Source organism: Lycium barbarum, chromosome 12 (assembly GCF_019175385.1).
Source record: "Lycium barbarum isolate Lr01 chromosome 12, ASM1917538v2, whole genome shotgun sequence".
In the NCBI taxonomy this organism is placed as follows: domain Eukaryota; kingdom Viridiplantae; phylum Streptophyta; class Magnoliopsida; order Solanales; family Solanaceae; genus Lycium; species Lycium barbarum.
The window spans coordinates 103,323,055-103,345,599 of record NC_083348.1 but is presented as its reverse complement, the minus strand read 5'-3'; the positions used below and the strand labels follow the sequence as shown (position 1 = coordinate 103,345,599).

Below are 22,545 nucleotides of genomic sequence, written 5' to 3'. Positions count from 1 at the left end.
TAAAATAATTATAATAGTAAAATAAAACTCAAATATGATAAAAATTAGGCAAAGCCCTAACAGAATAATCGCTTTATACAAAACGTTTGCTCTTATGCACAAAAAAAATCACTCACAGGGTACTCTATCAAAATCGTCCCATGTACGTAATACAAGATCAAGTTCTCACTTCTTCCAAATGTGGAAAAAAGAATAAAACAATTATCACTAAAGAATTTTAACTTCTATACACCGAATCATAAACAATCATTGCTCTTGCTGGCCAAAAGAATCATTTGAGCTTTGTCTGAACAGATCATAAGGTTCCCATAAAAGATCAACAGGACAAGGATTCCCTTGATCAAGCCTAACCCAAGGTTTACCTTTACCACTCCAATGCAACAAACTAACTGGACCTGTATGCAATGTTCTACAACTATTCACCAAATTATCTCCACCAAGACCATGCTGGTTCCATCTATGATCAATTCCTTCAATATCTCCTCCAAATACCAACATAAATGGTGGCAATGATCCCAAATCATAAATCCTTTTTTCCTTCTGTATTTCCATCCATTTTTCAATCTTTGCAGTAGAATCTCCCTTTCTCCATTTCCCTAAATCCATAACCATCACCCCTGTATTAAAATAACAAGGTTTTTTTCCTTGAAATACCTTTGATAACTTTGGGTCAGACCAAAAGTTGTCATTGAAATATGTTCTGAAATTTGCGTGACAATATTCTGGAGCTCCAATGATTCTTGAACCAGTTAGTTCAATTGACCATAGCTTTTGTATGTCATCAACAACAATGACATCAGAATCAAGATAAATAACCCTTTCAACACAAGGCTCAATGATCTCAGCTAAATATGTTCTAGCATAGTTTAATGGATTGTCAAGTGCTTGACGAATCGAAGACGATATCAATTTCTTCACCCTTAATTCATTAAAGATATAAACTTTGAAACTCAAAGATGGAAATATTGACTTCACCATCTGTGTCAGTTCTTGAAAATCAGATTCCTTGGTTGCTACAAAATGGAAATAAATGTTTTCTGGGCAATAAGTATGCTTGAGGACTGAGTGAACTGCAGCAATTGAACCTCTCAAATAATGGGAATCAAGAGTCATAGCTACATGTATCAAATTTGGGTCACAAATTAAATTATTTGACCCTAAAATTGGACATTGTTCGCTATTACGGTACTCTGGTGATTCCAAATATCTCAAATACCCATCAATCTTTGTACTTGGCTCTTCAAGAAAACCTCTGATAGCACTTGCTGGAACTAGAAGTAAAGCAATTGACACAAATAGAATAAAGATGAGTTTTCTAGAAAGAATCATATTAGAAATTTGTATCACCAAATTGAATCGAAGAAGAAAGAAGAAAAGAATGTTTGTTATTAAACGCGTTTAAGGTTTTGTGGAAAAGTTGAGGTATATAAAGAGGTACAGATTTTAGACGAGTATTTACCTTATTGGTCGTATCGCGTTGTTGGGACTTGAAAAGTTATAGGAAAACACAAACGCGTTAGGAGAATATTAATTATAATATGTTTTTATTTTATTGTTCTTCTGGAAATAATGTTTGGTTTGTTTTTTTAGTGTTGTTTCGAGGAACCTGAAGGGGAAATGTTTGGTGTTTGGGTCGGTCCGTTTCAGTGAATCGGTCCACGCATCAATGCGAAAACATGTGACCACATGGTCTGTAGTCTGTACCCATTGCTAAATACTTTTTAATATACGAGTTTAAACTTATGCACTGTGAGTGTCTTGTTTTTTTTTTCTTTTCTCGTCTAATACTCGCATTAGAGCCCGATTATATGCGGACTTACACCGCATAGAGCTTATTTTTAGGGAAAGTGCTACCTACCATTTTTTTTTTCTTATTCAAAACTCAAACTCGAATCCTTTAGTAAGAGAGGAACAACCCCATCCGCATCACATCATGTGGTGTGTGTCTTGGGTTAATTTTATCTGAAACAATCGGTAATTTCCAGTAATTTCAATCTTTTATTGCAAATAAGCTGTATACATTGTTACCTTCAGAACTTGTGATAAATTTCTTTCGAGAGTTGCTTAAATTGCCACATCAATTTGATCCAACTTTGGCCACACTTATGTAAAAACCATCATAATCTCTATTGTACAATTTTAAATTAAGATAAACTTTGAGAAGAAAAAATAGAAATGACATTAAGTAAGCATAAATTATTAAATTTGACCTAAATAGTCATATGAATTTATCTCATTTGAGCCATTGTGGCTAAAATAGTGTGGCAAAAAGACCTTATTGATTTCTTTTTACATATCCTTATTTATGGACAATCTTTTACATACCAAATACATTTTTGAGTATGTCTTGCTCTCTCCGTCTCATGTCATCTTAGCAATAAAAAAAAAAGGTTCAAAATTAAGCATCATCTCAGAGATTCAAGACAAAAATTGACACGTAATTCCAACTATGCCCTTGACATTAAAGAAATAGTCCTCTTTAATATTGATCAATTCTCAAAAAACATCTAACAAACAGGGACATTTTAATAAACTCCCTATTATATTTATTAATTTTTTAATAAGCTTGATTTTTGCGACGCTTACACTTATTTTTGGAGGAGGGAGTAACATACATCACTTTCATGCATAATTACTTCTACAACATGTGTCCCCAATTGAATGCATTTTACAAAAGAATTTTCCACCCCTAGTCTTCCCATTTCCTCCAACCCCCACCTTTGATCATCTTTTCTACCACCACTATATTATCACTCCTCCTTCTATCTTTCTTCCAAATTTTAAATTCAACTCTTTTAGGCCATTTTCAAAAAGTTTCAACTGTGGTCTTCGAATTTTATCGAAATTAATCACCAATTTTCAGCAGATTTTTTTGACAAATTTTAGCTAAACAATAAAGCAATAACTATGAAATCAAATTCCAGTTCGAAATCTTCAGCTCAAAGTGAAGCTTCCATTCCTTATTAATGGTGAGTTACGTTTATCACTTTAAATTCGATTATCGATACCAAGTATTAGTAGAAGTTAGATTCCAATTCAACAAGTAACTTTCAACACACAATACGATCATTCTTCAATCAATTTGAGCAACTTATATTCGATCAAGATTAAAGAATTCTTTTCAGAGGTCCTCGATGGTGAAAAAACTTTTATTAAATAAAAGAAAGGGAAAAAAAGAGAGAAAGGAAAAATATGAAAAAGGAAAAAGGAAATAAAGAAAATTAATTTAGACCATTGGATCAAGTTTATCAAATTAGAATCGTTCAACTAAGGCATCAGATTACACGCTCATTTTATTATATTTTTTTGGTAAAACACACGTTGATCATGTGAACAAAGTTGTATGTATTGTACACAGCCGAATAAACGTTGCGTGTTAAAAGTAATCCGTAAAACTGGGGTGTGTAAAAGGAATTTGATTACAAACTCGGAGGGTAATCTACGTATTATTCCTAATTGGATATGCTAATGTACAATAACAACCTGCTATATCAAGTTAAATTTAGCAAAAACATTATTTACACATTGTAGATGCATTATAAAAGTTAAATCCTTTTAATATAGTGAACGTACATGTGAGCTTGTATCCTCGATGCTTCTGCTCATTTAAACAGAAATACCAACAACTATAGTGCACCTAAAACATTTTTTATTAGAAGGGGCATTATTCCTTACTGGTATGTGCAGTTAAAATATGTGGGTATTTCTATTAATATCTAACGAGTTCACATGCAAGCTGCGTTTTTCTGAACCACTTAAGATTCTGTTTTATTAATTTCATGTTTACTATAGGAGTAAGAAAGGTTAACAGAACAATGATGACAAGTAAGAACTGCTTCTCGTAAGAGTTTGCACCTAAAAAGAAGTTCGAAGTCTTTACTATTTTGTTAATTTCTTATTGTGGAGGCATACATTGTTTTATGGGAAAGGGTTAAATATACCCCTCTACTTAGTTTACTAGTCAACTTTGCCCTCCGTTAGCGAAAGTAGTCAAATATACCCCTCCCTTAGTCAAAGTGTACACATGTACCCTTAAGTGGATGAAAATTCTCAATTCAGTCAAAATTAACTATTTAACTAAAAATACTCATGCCCCAACAGTTGAGCCGCCTAGACCCATCACCAAATAAATTCACCCCACCCAAATATACCCCTATACGCTTTTAGGTCTGTGAGATTAATTATTAGATTACAGAAATTGATGTAGCTATTACTTCTGTCATTGCTATTAATTATCAGAAAAATACTCAAAAATAGTTTCAATCTTCACATTTGGTATCAGAGCCCAGATCTTGACTCAGTTATGGGGGATAAACACACCGTAACTCGGGCATTGGAGACGGTTGAAGGATTACGAACATTGGAGAGCAAGTTTCTTGCATTTACCGAAGAAACAGGCAAGAAATTTGAAGAAATACAACTGAAACAAGACCAGTTCAGTAACAAGTTGGATGAGATGAAGGAATTTGTTGCGTCTTTTAAGAGAGTGGAAGAAATGCTGATGAACATAGGTATTGGGACAAAAACGTCAGTTCCAGCGTCGAATCCACCTAGGGCCACCGCGACAGTGTACAGAGCGTTGTCTTTAGAAGAGGGGCACTCCTCTGTGGGTAATTTATGAGCTCAGACCCCTTCCAGCCAACAAGCTATTTTTGAGTATTTTTCTGATAATTAACTGGAAAATTAAATAATTGACAGGAAAAGGAAAACATTCATTCATCAAAAGCATACTGAGCAAACCGTTACAATCCGGAATAAAAGGACAATATTTGCTATCATTAAGTTCTGCCCAATCAGATGGCGACACGTGCCACTGGGCTTAGGTAATTAAAAGGCTGATAAGTAAATGGGCTGACCACTGGACTCGCCTTACTGACCCGAAGGCCCAACTACTAAAGAGAAACCCATCTTCTTCATTTCGTCACAAGGGTGAATTTATTTGGTGATGGGTCCGGGGGGGGGGGGGGGGGGGGAGGGTCAACCGTTGGGGCATGGGTATTTTTCGTTAAATTGTTAATCTTGGCTGAATTGGGGATTTCCTTCCACTTAAAGCTACATGTGATATGATCCTAAATGGCACAAATGACTCAACTACTCAAACTTCTCCAAGGATTTGTGTTGGAAGCGGATTCATGGAGGATGAAGCTTTGGGAGCGTTTAAATGGAGTCATTGGAGGGCCTTTAAGATATGGGAGATAGCATGGGAGAAGTAGTCAAGAGTACAAGGCCCAAGGCTTGCCTCTTAAAGTGGCTACAACTGCAAGCTTGGGTGATTCAAGGCCAGAAGATGGCTATTTGCGCAAAGGGCTATTTGTGCAAGTGGCTACTTTGCGCAAAGAGGGTTATGGTTGCAAGAAGGCTATGCATGCAAGGTTGATTAGAGGGCCATCTATGCAAGGAGGGACGTGTTTGGCCATTGAAGGCCAATCCTTGAATTGAAGACTACACTAAGAAGACTAACCAAACAAGGCCCTTATTTCATTAAGGGTGGCATTGTAATTGCTTATTAGTCTTCTTTGCTTGGCTTGTATATATAGCTTGTCTTTCATTTCATTTACTTAGATTGGATGAATTATGTATTGAATACTCTAAGGAGTGATAGTTTGTTTAGGGTTAGCTTAGTTAATGGTGGATTCCATTGTTGGTTTGTGAACCATTTTTCCATTGATTTCATGAAGGGTTGTTCATTTGTGGTTTTCAATTGAATTTCCCTTGCCTTGATTTCAAATAGCTTAGGTTCTATTGATTGAACCCGATTGGAAGGGTCTAGGTTTCATAAACTTAGGTTTGTTCATAGATTCATTATCATTAGGGTCTAGCTTCTATCCCTCTATTTCTCATCCCTTTTCTTCAATCTCATCCCCAATTTCTTGTTTATCCTTAATTTCGCGTTTAGGTTTTGATTTGGTGTTTTCCCCAAATCAATTCTTATCAACATGTGTACACTTTGACTAACGGATGACAAAGTTGACTAATAAACTAAAGTAGAAGGGTATAGTAGGTCTAAAATTTGTGATTATTCTCTCCATGCTTCATGTCTTGGCATAGTCTGTCTCGTGCCTATGTGCACAGAGCCAGAGATGATAATTTTCTTTTATTCTTTTTGCTTCCTTCTACGTACTATGTTCGAAAGGAAATGTATATGTTTCACTCATTCTTCCCTAATTTCTTTTGTACACTGGAAAAGGCTAGAAAATTTTGAAGTTGTTCATAAGCTACCTAACTTAATTTGCTAGGAGAAAACATTCCATATCCTTAGTCTTATCCTCAAGATTAGCAAATTTTCTGTCGGCATGTTTGTTTGCATCCCTCCATATATGTTGAATGGTAGCCTTGGTAGCTTCCAACAAATATTTGCAATCGCATACAATAGCCCTCATGATGACATTGCATGTCTTCCTCATTGATAAGCTTGATAGTAAGTGAGCAGCTCGTTTCCACTTCTAAATTGTTGTATGCCGTTTCTCTTGCTAATTTTCTTGCTGATTTTAACCTTTTTTTTTTTTTAATGCTTCATAGTTTTGTGTATGATTTGAGGTGGACTTCATCTTACCGGAATATCCAAACATCTATTTTTCTTAGATCATTTTTAAAGATCGACATCTCCAATTTAAATCTTAGTACTACCATCAGTGTTCAACTTCATCTTTTAATAAAGGGCAAAGGTGCAAATATGTCCCTCAACTTTGAGATTTAGAACAGATATACCCCTCGTTACAAAAGTGGTGTATATATACCCCTGCCGTTATAAAATGGTGCAAATATACCCCTGCCGTTACAAAATTGTGCAAATATACCTTTTTCACTGACAAGATTTTTTTAAAAAAATCATTAAGGTTATTTTTTAATTAAAAAAATATCACGTGACTTTAAAAAAAAAGTCTACCTATTTTTTTTTTAGTAGACATATTTTTCTAAAGCCACATGGTAATTTCTTTTTCTCTTGTGTCTGGTCTGGCTCGTTTTAAAAAAAATATCTCCGTGACTTTAAAAAAAAAAAGTCTACCCATTTTTTTAAATGAACCAGCTAGGGCTGCGTATCGGGTGGTTCGGTTCGGGTTTGAAAGTTATCGGTTAAAATTATCAGTTATCGGTTTGTAGACATGTTAAACCGTTAAAGAACCATTAAGATATCGGTTAATGGGTTATTGGTTAATCGGTTTTTTATCGTTCTCGGTTTGGTTATCGGTTGAACCGTTAAGATATCACACGAGATTTTTTCAAGAACAAAGAACCCATCTTCAAAGCAGAATCAGAAACGAATTAACGAGATGCAAAATGAATAAAGTAGCTACAAAAGAAAGTGTCTGCAACAGTTAGCCATAAATGGAGTTTGAAACTGGAAGCTGGCTGGCATCTCCAAGACGTTAAAAACTTGAAACCTTTTCTTCATATTTACATGAATCCTAGTACCCAGACCACTGCTGACATCTTTCCAATTTGACAATGTTGTCTTTTTTATGCTTCTTCATCCGAGTCCTCAACAACTCTCCTCATTTTTGCTCTCTTTACCAGTTGCATCAGTGGCAGAAAATTGTAGAGAGGATCTGTTAGCTGCCTGCAAGTTATTTCCACAAGCATTTGGTACTTGATGCTTGGTAAAGTTTGTTTCACACCTTTGGAAGCAATTAGAAGCTTTGACGTTCGGGCTAAGTTCTTGCAAAACCTTACAGCTGACTTCACCAGTGAGAAATAAATTGACTTAGGATTTACTAAGTAATTATATATGGAAGGGTAATAATGGAATGAATTCACTGGGCTGGACTCCATAAATTATATATGACGTTATATATGAAAGGATATAATTGTAATTAAATAAATAGTTATCGGGTTATCGGTTCACCCGTTAACAAAAGTGGTGAACCCGAGACCCGAACCGATACCCCAATAACTATAGAACACCACCCGATACCCGAACCATTAGTCCACTAACTCGAACCATTAACCCAGTAACCCAATTATCGGTTCGGGTTATTGGTTTAACTGTTAACATGCACATCCCTAGAACCAGCCCTGACCCACCAGAAAAAAAATTACTATGTGGCTTTAGAAAAGTATGTCTACTAAAACAAAATGGGTAAACTTTTTTTTTAAAGTCATGTGGCATTTTTTTTAAATTAAAACATAACCTAAATGATTTTCTAAAAAAATCTCGTCAGCGAAAAGGGTGCATTTGCACCATTTTGTAACGGCAGAAGTTATATACACCACGTTTGTAACGAAGGGTATATCTGCTCTAAATCGTAAAATTGGGGGTATATATTTGCACCTTTGCCCTTTAATAAATCTAATGGTTCTCCAATAGTGTAAGTTCGGTTTCCAGATTTTATTTCCTATAATATTCTTTCATGATACTATTCGTAATCCTCTCAAAAGAAGTAAATTATACACATTATCTATTATTTATATTACTTTACTACTATATAGAAACATGAGTTTCTATATAGTTTGGTCGTCAGTCACTTGAAAAAAATAAAAAAGTGAACCCCAATCTTCTTTAATAGTAGAAATATTGTAAAAAAAAAAACATGAGTTTCTATATAGTTTGGTCGTCAGACATTTGAAAAAAAAAAAAAGTGAACCCCAATCTTCTTTAATAGTAGAAAAATTGTAAAAAAAAAAAAAACAATAATAAGGAAGGGCCCAATCTTCTACAATAGTAGGAATGAAAAAAAAATCAAATTTAAGGTGGGGCCCACTCTTTTATAATAGTAGAGATTAAAAAAATTAAGGTGGGGTCCGCATGAAGAATTAGGAGATAATTGCAAAAAAAATAAATTAAGATAGGGTCCACGTGAAGAAATAAGAGATAATTGCTAGGAAAAAAATTAAGGTGGAGTCCACGTGAAAAAGTAGGAGACAATTGGATATTTAAATAATGATAATAAGTTCAGAAAATGATAAAGGTATGCTTAGAGAAAATGTAAAGAAGAGAAGTTCGGGAAAAAAGAAATAACGATTTAAATTGAACACAAAAACTGCTAAAGAAGTCATAAAACCAAAAGATTTAAAATTTAGACACATACGTCTCACACCAACAATGAGCAATAACTTCAAGAAGACGAAAAATAAACAGTCTGCTATAATAGTAAATTAAAAAAAAAAAGATGGAGCCCACTCTGTTATAATAGTAGAAAAATCTTTAAAAAAAATTAAGTTGGACCCACTTTTCCATAATAGTACCAATTAAAAAAATAAATTTAAGGTGAGGCCCACTCTTCCATAATAGTAGATCCACGTGAAGAATTAGGAGATTCACCTCCTACTCATGTAAAAAATAAAAAATAGTTCCGCACCATTAAAAACTTATGACCACTAAGCATAAAATTTAGGAAAAATAACAGCCTATGTCTATTTGGAAAAAATATTTACCTGAAATGACTCATATTTTTAATATTACCCAAAATAACCCTTTTATACATTATTATACACTTTTATATAAGATCGCTACATTATTTACAGTAAGTGCATAATGTTGTATATCGTGTGTATAAACACTATTGTAAAAAAAGTTGGCTATACATATGTAAATTAAAAATATAACTACGTGGATATAATATTTTATGTTGGATTGTATATTATTGAAATTATTCCTAAAATTAATTGCTAAAGGCAAAATTAAATACCAGCCCATTTGAAGGACAATTCGTGCAATTTCTTCCATTTTTTTAGTTTTTAATAGACAAATTTCCTTTTTTAAAACTAAACTATATAAAAACATGAGTTGAAGAAGTGGATCGTCAACCAAAGGCAACCAAGAGCAATTTGGTCAAAGCACTTGCCATTGAATAATTCCATTAGTTAAAAGTAGAATCTTACTGTAGCATGGTATTAAATATATTTGTACTTTCCTTATTTTGCCCCTGCTCATAAAAATTACATCACAACAGATGATGTCATTTCAAGTGGCAGGTATTAATTATGTTTTTTGTCATGTGTCACTTTTACCCTCCTTTTACTTTTCACTATTTTGTCATGCTCACATAATTTCACTTAATAGACAAATCACATTTGTGTATATGTATTAATGTTCATCTATATATATGCATCGACAATGCAAATTTAGGTATGTTTATTAGCAATATAAAATATATATACTATCACTATCGAATACATAAATCTTTACAACTGTACACAACTACATACATATAAATACACTATATAATTCAAAGTGTGAGCCCGTGCGCAGCACGGGCATGCGCCATCTAGTACTATTATATAAACATGAGTTTGGAGGAGGATCGTCGTCCGTCCTCCAACTCATGTACAAAAAAAAAAAAGAAAAAAAGTAGACTCCATCACCTCCAAACTCATGTAAAAATCCCATTTTAAAAAAATAAGCAATATCAAAATAAAAAAAAAAACTTGCACCCCATATTAAAAAATCAAACAATATTCATGTAATTCCCAAAGTATCCCCATTAAGTCAATAATAGTGGATTCATTGCCACATGCGTATCAACCCATTAGTGGGAGCAAATGAAATTATTGTACAACAAAAAATGTGGATCCCATATTATTACTTTTCTTCAAAAGGTTAAGTAGTCAAACCATACAATTTCCTTTTTTTTATTTTTTATATTAGCGTGAGATCTAATCTAGATATCTAAAAAGTAGACCCCACCACCTCCAAACTCATGTAAAAAAAAAAAAAGTGGACCTCACATTAAAAAAACAAGCAATATCAAAAAAAAAAATGTGCACCCCATATTAAAAAATCAAACAATATTTATGTAATTCTCAAAGTATCCCCATTAAGTCAATAATAGTGGATTCATTGCCACATGTGTATCAACCCATTAGTGGGAGCAAATGAAATTATTGTAGAGCAAAAAACGTGGACCCCATATTATTGTTTTTCTTTAAAAGGTTAAGTAGTCAAACTATACAATTTCCTTTCTTTTCTTATATTAGCTTGAGATCTAATTTAGATATTTAATTGTTGTATTTGCTATTCCGCCATGTCATTTATTTGTTATGTTTACTAAAATAAATATACTTAAAATATTTATATTTTAAAATAAGATAGAATTTAATTACTTTTTCATTTTTATCCTTACTCTAATAAATGTGAAAAGTGATTAATGTCGTAAAAGAAAAATAATATTAAATGGATATCAAATAATAAATAAGGTAAATTAGTTAAATTCTAATTCTAATTGACGTTTTCTTTAAAAAAAAAGGCGCAAAACATAACATGACAAGTAAAATGAGCTAAACCAAGAATATTCACCAAAAATTAAAAAATAGTAGTTCTTCGTTTAAATAGAAAATCAAATTTTTACTTTGTTTCATTTTAAACATGTAAAATTAACTTAATAATTAGAATTAGAATTATCCAAATCAAAATTGAATAAAAAGTAAGAAGTATTGTTTAGGTCTAACCTACATACATTAACAATAGAATATTTTACACCTTTAAATTAATCGAATTAAAAATCAAAGTATCAACTGATGCTTAAATATTGATATTATTTTGTCTCAAAGAGAGGAAAACAGTTTCTTTTTAAACAAGTCTTCTCTTTTAAAAAGTATTAATAAATTTTTGCAAACTTTGTATTCGTAGCAAACACTAATATAATAAAACTTTGGATACGGAGCACAAACTATAATGTTATATTAATCGTGTTTTGAACATAGTGTGTGTGTATATATATATATATATATGCATAAAAACAGTGCAAATATAAGTTTAGGTCTAATCTACATACATTAACAATAGAATATTTTACACCTGTAAATTAATCGAATTAAAATTCAAAGTATCAACTGATGCTTAAATATTAATATTGTTTTGTCTCAAAGAAGGAAAATAGTTTCTTTTTAAACAAGTCTTCTCTTTTAAAAAGTATTAATAAATTTTTGCAAACTTTTTATTCGTAGCAAACACTAATATAATAAAGTTTTGGATACAGAGCACAAATTACAATGTTATATTAATCGTATTTTGAATGTAATATATATACATAAACAGTGCAAATTTATGTATGTTTATTATATATATATATATATATATATATATATATTATTACTACTCAAACACAACTACATACACATAGATACACTATAATTCAAAATATTGAGCCATGCGCAGCACGGGTGTACGCCATCTAGTAATATTATAAGAGCTTCTTTGCTCTTTTCTTTTGTCAACTGTTTCTATGATTTCTTCTTCAAGATTGTGGTGGCAAAAGTTGGATCGCACATTGACAAAAACGATGCAGCGGCCTTTTCTTTCTCATTGTTGTCCCTTTCAAAATGACTATATAGCTTATCACGTTGATATTATTGGATTTTTCTTGTGAGAATCGAGTGAACAAAAAGCATCAAACAAAGAAATAATAGTGATAGATTACCACCTCAGATAAATACCTCGACCAGAGAAGATAGCTCTCATGTTAAAGAACCTCTGTATTAGTACGCCTCAACCCCAAGCAAGTTGATTATACGAATCATCACGGATCATGTGGCTGTCAAAACCAATATTTATACAAGTTGGAAAATACTAAGTCACTAAAGAAAAAAGTAAAGAACCCCAATAACAGAGGAATATTTTGAATGAAAAAACCTTGTAAATAAGGCAATAAACCTCTTATGTTTCAGCAAAAAGTATAGGAATCCAAATGTATGCTCTGTACAAAACCAGGGCCAAGAAACCCACTGTATAAAGCCTTTTCACCTATACTAGATTCGACTAATTTATCACTATTTCTTACATAATCCAGCAAGGCTGTAGCTGCTAGAAAACTTGATCAGCTCACAGGGACACTAGCACAGAGTTTACTGCCGAGGAGGAAATGCAATATGGCTCCTTTGTGACCCAAGCAAGCAGATTTAATAAACGCAGGTTACAAGAACAATTTATGGCGGAAACCATATTTACAAGGAAATGGCTCAAATGCCATAGACATATGCTCACAAGATAATACACTTTAACTGAGAAACCCCACTCGCGAATTCTTGTTCCTTAGAGTGAAGTCAGTTCAAGAGAATGCCACCATTAAAGCATTAGACCAATTGCCCGAGTAAGTAGTTGGACCGATAACCCAAGCAATACTGGAGTATAAAAACCTGTTGGAGTCGGCTAGAGAAGATGTTCTTTGAAGTGACACTAAATCCCGGATGTGAACCGTTCAGAGAGAAGTTTCTGTATCATCATAAAGAGGACATCAAAACACGATGGAACCGTTCTACTCTAGCCTGGTAATGACATGACAAACTGCCAGCTGACACTTTTCTTCTTTCACTACCCCGACGGAAAAAGAAGTCCTCTGTGTCAAGCACATAAGAGATCTGCACGGATTTATCATGTCAAAGAAAGAATCTTCACAGCGAACTATTATAAAAATATTATATAAGAGAAGTATAGTTGGGAATTAATGAAGTGGAACCCATTCTTTCAGTTCTGTTTCTAGTATCTTTTCAAGTGTAAGTGCATGTATGATACAGTGCAGAAAGCTCGTGAAAGAGTGCACATAAATTCAGGAGGATTATTAGATTTTCCCCTTATTTAGGGGACCACCCAGCTTCCTAACTTGGATGTCCAAGTGGGATTATTAGATGTTATAATTGCAGCAGATGGTCGAAGAAGAACTCATTTACCTTTGATGAATTTGAAGCCATCTTGCATTCCAGACCATTTACAAGAATAACATGTTCCATTGCCATGCTAAAATCAGTAGATTCATCATCGTCGGCACGTTTCCGCTTATTTCTGAGGATTATGGAAACAAAAATATCAAAGACGGAAAGCAGTGGATGTCGAGTCAAATTAGCACCCAATCATAAGGCAGACTGATGAGCATCCCCAACACCTCTCCAAAAAGATCCTCTGTCCACTTAGTTTATTTATATATACTATACTTAGGACAGAACCAGAACCACGTCATTTCAATACTCTTTCAATTCTCTTTCAATTCTCACAGTGACCATGATTTACTAGTAAAATTTAATGTTATTCAGTCGAAGGTGGGTCCAAGCAGAAGGAAATAAGGAGCACTACAATTTGTTTAACAAACATCATCAGTAATTCATTATACAAGTGCGTAGGAAAATCAAACAAATTGATTAGGACTAGAAGAGCATGTGGTAGGAATCCACAACCCACCCCAACTCACTGCATTTCTAAACTGAATATTAGACAGTTACCTAATTACCTCTTCAGCAGAACAGCAGAAGACTCCTTTTTCCCATTTTTAACCGACAGATAGTCATTGTGCAGATAACCTGCAAAATTGGGGTCTACAGCAACTGCAACTACTTCAGACTTGTCACCTCCATCATCTATCAACTGGATGGACAGCCGGGCAGGTGAAGACGTCTACAACACAAAAAAAAAAAAAAAAAAAAAAAAAAAAAAAAAAAAAAAAAAAACTGTTTTAATGCACGTGAACTTCAGCATATGCAACAAAAAAGCAAAAAAGGGTGTGTGTGTGTGTGTGTTTGCTTGCAGACGTAACTTGCCAGAAACTTACACTTTCAAACCGGTAAATGCTATCATCCTGGTCCAGGAGGAGGACATGAGCATTTTCATAATAAGCTGAATCAACAAATTTCTCAGGTTTCCTTAATCTTTCATATTCATATAGCTGAAGCAGCTTACCATCCAGCTCGTCACTCGAGACTGTTTGAAGCTGAAGCAAAGACAAAGCAAATTACATTCAAAGAATACCAAGTTGTAGCACACCAATTAATATTCAGATAGCTAGTACAAGGATACCTGTTTGACCAGCTTATATATCAACTTGTCCAACGTGAATAGCACATATGACTGATTTCCAATGACTGATCGGCAATCATCCTCAAACTTTGAATTATCTGAAGATCCATCGAGCAAACTATGCAGCGCACTCATGAATCTGCACAAGCACATCCATTGTCCTCAAAAACAAACTTACTGAAAGTCTAGTATAACTGCACGCGAAAAAGAATTGCTATCTACCTGTCATAAGGAATAGAACCAGTATCCTGTCCAGTTCTCCATTTTGACTCACACGATGCTGAATACCGCTTTGCTATTAATAACCTTTCATATAGAATCTAGAAAAAGAAAAAGAAGATAAAGAACAAAGCTTAGATCTCCACATGTCAAAATTACACAGAAGACGTGTGGCTTGCAGGGAAGCTTCACAATTGACTAGAGTGTGGTGCACAGCTAAACCACTGCAAACTAGAAAATTGAACTTGAAGGTGAATCTCCTCACCTGGTGTAGCCTAAAAAGCACATAGAATGTCTCATTTCCATAAAACACCCGCGGGGACTTCATCACTCCCCCATATACAGGTGAAGCCACATATTTTGTAAGTGGCCTTGAAGTAAGCAAAACCCGATCAGACATTTGCAACACATTGCCATCACCACCAACATAGTGTGCTTCACTCGTCCCCTCAGCCTCACCTTCACTCTCAGCTTTACCATCAAGATCATCATGCTCACCATCATCCTCTTCCTCGTGCTCTTCTCGAGAGCACTCATCAGCAGCAGACTCACTGCCAGAAACATCTTCTCCGGCTTCAGAAATATTTTCACTATCTTCATCATCAGCATCTGCATCATTTTCACCAGCAGCATCCTGACAACCGATCTCTTCAGCACCTCCATTGTCCGAGGCACCACCTCGAAAGGCAACAAAATTGTCCTCTTCAAAATCACCATTAGGTGATAATTCACCCTCTTCTTTCTCATTTTTACAGGGATCACCTGAATCGTCATTGTACCCATTAATTCTAGAGCCTTCTGCAAACCCTCCATTACCCAACGGAATCGATCTTGAGGTACCACTCTGTCTCACAAAGAGAAAACATGCCTTAATAATGAGTAGTCACGATGATTAGCACCAACCCAAATTGACACAGTTGAGTATCTCATACCTCTGATGCTGGAACATTATCGATGTTAGACTTGGATACTTGACCATCGCCAGAAGCACCATTACCCCGTCTTGCGCCTCGCCCTGGATAAAAAAAGCATTAGAATAGCTATTCTATTTTTTGGCTAAAAACCAAATAATTCAATATAATGAAATAGGCTTAGACTTGGTGAGGTACATATATACCTGAAGTTATTTCCACTCTTCCATGAGTATCTGCTCCCATTGCAGGGGCTGCATCAGAACTAGTTAGGTGCTCACCAATCACTGCCAAACCATCTTCTTTGGGGAGAGCATCTGCATTCGAAAAGCTTGTCCTAGAAGAATTTACTCGTCCGGGGGAAGCATTAGCATCCCTGTTGCTCATAACTTTTGATTGTTTGAAATTTCTAGTAGTAGCATCTGCACTAGGACTGCCATCACTTTCAACAATGCCAGTTCCGTTGCTTTTTGGACCATGCTGCTTCAGTAAGACATCATTCTCAGTGGCCTCTGAGTCATCAGGACGACAAGGAACACCCAAGACTGGCTCAAGAAAGTTGGTCCATAACCTCAGTACTTTATCTAATTGCTCTTTGGAGGAGCAAACCTCTTCACACGAATACTTGATAAGTTTGTACAAGTCTTCATGAAGCTCAGAGTCAGCATAATCAAATTCAAGATTCGGGGTTATAGGATGTCTACTTCCAGCAGAAAGAGACAGAATCGTGCCGTCATCTTTCTGCTTTTTCTCCTTAATTTCTTTGATCTCCGCCAGTAAGGCTGTTCATCAGAATCGTGAAAGTTAAAAAGGCAAGAACCACAGCAACTGCTCAATGGAAGATAGATACACCAACTATTCATGAAATACGTATACTGTAATTTCCTTCTGCTAAACTCATAGTGAAATCCTAAGACATGCAGAAGTGGAACCAAGAATCCAAAGAACTGCGTCTTAGGCTTGCTACATAACCTAGAAGTGTCTATCTTGGAAAAGAAAGGCAGGATTTTTTTTTTCTTAATAGCTGAGAAATCCCAAAGTTATATACATGAAGGAATTGCAGATAGAAAGACTAGCATGTAAGAAGTCAGTTAGAATACGATAACCAAAGCTTGAAACGTGATTTGGAGGAATCAGATTTCATCAAATCTGATGATGTTGCTGAAGACGGAAAGTAAAGTAACGTCAGGAAGAGAAAGATTTGCAATATTAGAAGAGCACATATTATCGATGAAATGATCTTTCAGCTACATAAGACTTAGAGTTACTCAAAAGTTACAGAGAATAGAAACAAAGTGACGGCTAAAGAAAGATCATCGCATATAAAACAAATACTAGACTTACATTTTGAGCTAAGATTCTTTGAATCTTGTTGCTTGAAGTAGAAACTTCGATGGTCAAGTGACTTATAATGGTTCTTAGCATAGATATCAGCCCAAACTTTGTTAAAATCTGTGCGACACTTGGTCCACTCCTCCTGTTTCTGCTTCAAGCGGGTCAGTATAACAGGCAGTGCAAGAGGTGGGTTTTTGCGCAGAATATCCATAACATCCAGACCATGATCACCATAGAGTCGTTCAATGCATCTCAAGTTTAAGGCTGCAAAATGTAGAACATCAATTATCAACAAGCTACATAGTTATGTATTTTTATGTAAACGACTGAAACCGAATGGTGAAAGCAGCCTGCTAACATCTAAGTCAATACTGACAAACCTGAAAACTGGTCCTCAATACGGAGTGGACCATCAATTGAATTATCGTTAATGGCATTCAATAACTCTTCTACACGCTTAGCAGTTGAACTCACTGACTCCAATAACATGTCTAGCTCAAACCTGAATTATTAAGAGACTCCAATCATCACTGACAAAATGCAAGAGCAAAATCACAAAGACAATTTTCAAGAGAATCATTGCAGATGATTTGTGCTCACTGCTTCCGATTTGTCAAGAAAACAGTAGCTTACAAAAGGAGTTGTGAGCTCATAGACCTTAAGATATATCCAGAAGAGCTGCTTGTCTGAACTCTTCCTCAGAGATTTGACCCGAATCTCTTTATTTCTAATAATATTTTCATACAAAAGGACATACCTATCATCTTCACAACGGAACAGGCTTTCTTCATACTGATTTCTGCGCATGTGCTTGAAAGAGTAGTCCTCACTCCCTGAAGTCACAGATACCCAATGGTCATTTAAAACCTGAGCTCCAAGCTCTGACTTTTGGCTTGCTGTAGGTATTGGATACTGCAAAACAAAGATATTAACAAATCTATGTCAAGACATAATCCATAGAGATTGAGATTCTTCTATATATGATTGAATTAGGACTAATGTCCTACATCTTCAGGGAGAAGCCGATAACTGGGTGTGCAGCGTTTGCAGTTTGAAAGGTCAAGTTCTTGGATGGACTTTCCCCAGTATTTCTCCTTGTATCGGTCCTTTTCTTTATCAGTTTCACGCTTTTGCTCTTTGTCTTTCTCATCTTCCTTTACTAACTTGGAAGCATGCCCGTCATTCCACCTACTCTTGCTCATAACACCTGCAAGAAGTCCATCTGCAAAGCAGAAACCAATCAGAATGTAATCACATATACGTGACATAACAGATTTACCATCATGAAATTTCAAGACTTACCAACTTGTTCACAACGCTCTAGAAATACATTGAAACCCTCCATAAGATCAGGATATTTTCCAAGCAGATCAGCAACCTGAAATCAGCATGCTTTCAATATCAGACTGACTTGTATATCATTTCAAAGATATTAGTACCACAAAATCCTGTAAAACCGGGATTCAGTTCATTTTCCACCTCAACAAGAGGGGATCCCTTTTCCTCCCTTTTCTCAGTCAAAAGAGAGGACATGTTTAGCATATATGGCTCTATCCCAGGCGGCATACCATCAGAACCATTTTGCAGCATCAGTAGAGCAACCAATACTGAGTACGGAGAAACCCAACGGAACCAAAGCAAACCATAGATAGCAGAAATTATAAAAAAAAGATTACAGTAGCATAGGAGCAAAAGGGTTAGATTTATTGTATCATAGACTTACCAAACTTTGTAACTCGTTCCTTGTAATTATTTCTGTGCTATAAATATGGAGACATTTTAAGAATGCCTGATAATCAGCTGGACTTCGTAATCTTTCCTTTACCTTTTCACAGAAATTGAATTCTTGGCTATACATATCTGGCAAGATCAAGCAAATCATATTATGAGAAGTGAAACTGCCTGAAAAGGAACTGGCAACATTTAGTAAATACAGATATTCATGCAATGCTAATCATGAACTCACTTTTCAGGGCATCTTTATCTTCATGAGGTCCTCCAAATTCTTCAACCTTCCGAGCAGATTTCTTTTTATCAGTGTGACGCTGCATGCTTAGCTCTTCATTGTTCTCATTATCAGGTTCTTTATAATCCTGATCATGAGTTCTTCTGTCCCTGCTCTCTTTTTCAGCACGTCTTTTTTGCTCTTTATGCAACTTTATCATTGTTTTATCGTCGTCCAAATCAGCCCGCTCAATGCTAAGGTTATCGCGGCGGAAACGCTTCAGAGACAACGATTGAAGGAGGTGGGTATAGTTGTGGGGCAACCAGCACTAATAGACGGAGTAAAAAACCAGGAAAGAAAAGCAAAAAGAAAAAACCTTGTCCATGTGGGGTTGCCTAAGCATGGGAACAGCTGAGCTCCTCTCATCATAACGATGGAAAGAAGGCCTGCCAAATGAAGTTTGTGCTGCTGATGCAGTTCCTGAAGTATCTGGCAAGAATCTAGCGAACTCATCTAGCAAATCTGGATGGTCATCGAAAAGTACGGCAACCTACACATATAACAAGTAGTAACAAACTAAGACATAAAAATCATCTAAAATATCAATGTATCCCAAATAAATAAATAAATTATTACCTCATGGTACACCTCATTGATTCCCTTGTGCTCCTTCCTATACATGTTCAAAATGTCTAGGAAGGATTTGTACACATGATCATCATTTTGGAAGCGTTTCTGCAGGAAATGATAACCCAGTAAGTTAGGAATAAAGTTTTTTAAAGAAGAAAAAAGGCAGACCTTTATTATTAAAACTGGAAGGTAACAGAAATGTGACCTTTATTTTGTTCACAAAGCTGATAGCTTCATCAAACTCAACTGTTTTCTTTGGAGGAGCCTCATCTTCATCATTGAGGGTTATTTCATAGCCCTTGGGCAAGAAAGTGTTGAATCCAAGGATCAACCTAGGATGTCCTTTAAACAAGTCTTTCACTCTTGCTATGACACCAGCAGTATCAATTCTGTGAGGAATATCACAGACTTATGGAATAAGTTCCACATAAATCACCAAAGCTGAATACGAACAAGGATGACACTAGGCAGATTAAAGTAGCAAACCTTTGAGCCTTAAAGTCTTTCATAACATCAAGGAACAAGTCATACTTCTCCCTTTGGCTTTGAAACATGTCCTTAACTTCCTTTAAATAAGACAACGCATCACTGGTTGTCAGCTTTGGGTTACTAGCACTAGCACCAGCTCCACCTCCGCCAGCGCTGCTGCCACCTACTCCTCCGCCCAAACCATTTCCAGGAACTTGTGATTGACTGTAGCTTCATCCAGGAAAAAGAAAAACATTACACATCAGAACCACAGCAAAAATTTGCCACTTAAATTTATTGTTGTGGATCCCGCCCCCCCCCCCCCCCCCCCAAAAAAAAAAAAACCCACCATATACTCCTTAATAGGGTTAAGTTATACTCTCATCCACGTTGAACAATGCTTTTTTGGACCAAAAGTAAAAGCTTTTGATAGTTCATTCAAAATTGACAAAACCCTTGATACGATATAACCAATAAAATAGTGGTTGTGTTGCTAAGTTAGAGCCTTTGCCCTAAAAATGAATTAACAAACAAAAAAAAAAAAAAAATGAACTAGACCCAAACGAACAAAAGTAACATGGGTAAAGATCCAATCTTAATCTTCAGTTGTGCCTGATAATTCTGAGTGTTGTAAGAAATATGATAGAACCTATGATGTTTTAGATGTGGCAGAAAATGGCATCTAACATTTTCTGGTCACAAAATCACGCAAGCACACACCATATAGCAACTGATTTACCTAGAATTAACAATAATTCAACGAACTCATAGTTCATTCAAAATTGACAAAACCCTTGATATGATACAACCAAATAAATAGTGGTTTTGTTGGTAAGTTTCTGGCCTTTGCCCTAAAAATGAATTAACAGACAAACAAAAAGCAAACTAGACGCACCCAAACAAACACCACATGGATAAAGATCCGATCTTAATCTTTGGTTCTACCTGATAATTCTGAGTGGTAGAAAAAAAAATGATAAGACCTACTCTAAGTCATTAGATATCACAGAATGTGGCATCTGACATTTTCTGATCAGATAATTACACACACCACACACCATATAGCAAATAAAAATCACTGCTTCACCTAAAACTACCAGGAATTCAACAAATTCATAGTTTCATTCAAAATTGACAAAATCCTTGACATGATACAACCAAATAAATAGTGGTTCTGTTGGTAAGTTTCTAGTCTTTTCCCTAAAACTGAATTAACAAACAAACAAAAAAGCAAACTAGACCCACCCAAACAAACACAACATGGGTAAAGATCCAAACTTTATCTTTGGTTCTACCTGATAATTCTGAGTGGTAGAAAAAAAACTGATAAGACCTACTCTAAGTCATTAGATATAACAGAAAATAACATTTAACATTTTCTGGTCACAAAATCACACACACTACACACCATATAGCAAATAAAAATCACTGATTTACCTAAACCTTAGCAAATTCATAGTTTCATTCAAAATTGACAAAACCCTTGATATGATACAACCAAATAAATAGTGGTTCTACTGGTAAATTTCTAGTCTTTTCCCTAAAAATGAAATAACAAAAAGCAAACTAGACCCACCCAAACAAACACAACATGGGTAAAGATCCAATCTTTATCTTCAGTTCTACAAGATAACTGATTAGACCTACTCCAAGTCATTAGATATGACAGAAAATAGCATCTAACATTTTCTGATCACAAAACTACGCACACCACACGCCATATAGCAACTAAAAAACACTGATTTACCTAGAATTAACAATAATTCAACAAATTCAAAAAAAAAAAAAAAAAAAACTGCATCAAAACAACTGATTTTTTTTTAAGGTAAGAAGAAACTTACGATTCTCCACGGGAAGTACCAAATGGTCGTTTAGATGATGGGTTACCATATACATCGTCTCTCAATCGCTTCATGCTGCAAAAACAAAACAGTTTACAATACAAAAGAAGCAAAAAAAAAAAAAAACAGAAAAAAAAAAGACATGCTTCATTAGGTCACCTTTTTGAGGTTTTTCCTCAGATTTTCTGAGGAAGAAAACCAAAAGTCTTAGCAGATCTAAAAACAACAACAACAAAAAAAGAAGTTAATTCAATGGCTTAGATCAGGAAAAAAAGAATTTTCTTCTATCTATTCATTCTTTTCTACCTTTTCCTTTTCCCCCCTCTGGGAAGAACTTCAACACACACAAGTTTGAGAAACAAAGAGGTAAAAAGGCAAAGAGGTAAGGCAAAAAAAATAAAAAAAAAATGAATTAATGTGAAGAGAAGAAAAAAAGTTGCTGTATATCTTATGTAACGTGACTCAATTTTTTATATA

General features: G+C 35.0%; 2 protein-coding genes across 4 annotated transcripts; both read right to left on the bottom strand.

Moving 5' to 3' along the window:
- On the bottom strand, nucleotides 1-1,461 carry LOC132621214 (probable galacturonosyltransferase-like 10). Its single transcript, XM_060335388.1, has one exon. The coding sequence runs from the start codon at nucleotides 1,327-1,329 to the stop codon at nucleotides 247-249; it is 1,083 nt and encodes a 360-aa protein (XP_060191371.1). The 5' UTR covers nucleotides 1,330-1,461; the 3' UTR covers nucleotides 1-246.
- Nucleotides 1,462-12,552: 11,091 nt separating this feature from the next.
- On the bottom strand, nucleotides 12,553-22,545 carry LOC132622995 (paired amphipathic helix protein Sin3-like 2). Of its 3 annotated transcripts, none has more exons than XM_060337697.1 (23): nucleotides 22,375-22,544; nucleotides 22,228-22,284; nucleotides 22,069-22,143; nucleotides 20,246-20,458; nucleotides 19,965-20,148; nucleotides 19,766-19,864; nucleotides 19,506-19,679; nucleotides 19,151-19,406; nucleotides 18,908-19,044; nucleotides 18,487-18,562; nucleotides 18,192-18,406; nucleotides 17,942-18,096; nucleotides 17,565-17,686; nucleotides 17,194-17,448; nucleotides 16,056-16,631; nucleotides 15,871-15,953; nucleotides 15,204-15,782; nucleotides 14,942-15,039; nucleotides 14,720-14,858; nucleotides 14,475-14,633; nucleotides 14,157-14,320; nucleotides 13,603-13,714; nucleotides 12,553-13,293 (listed from the first exon to the last, which is right to left on the bottom strand). In XM_060337697.1, the coding sequence occupies exons 3-23, from the start codon at nucleotides 22,140-22,142 to the stop codon at nucleotides 13,156-13,158; spliced, it is 4,008 nt and encodes a 1,335-aa protein (XP_060193680.1). In that variant the 5' UTR covers nucleotide 22,143; nucleotides 22,228-22,284; nucleotides 22,375-22,544; the 3' UTR covers nucleotides 12,553-13,155. The 3 variants fall into 3 exon arrangements, 2 of the variants coding, with proteins under 2 accessions (XP_060193680.1, XP_060193681.1); XM_060337698.1 differs by having other exon boundaries at nucleotides 20,246-20,452; XR_009576067.1 differs by having other exon boundaries at nucleotides 13,252-13,293; nucleotides 14,149-14,320; nucleotides 22,375-22,545.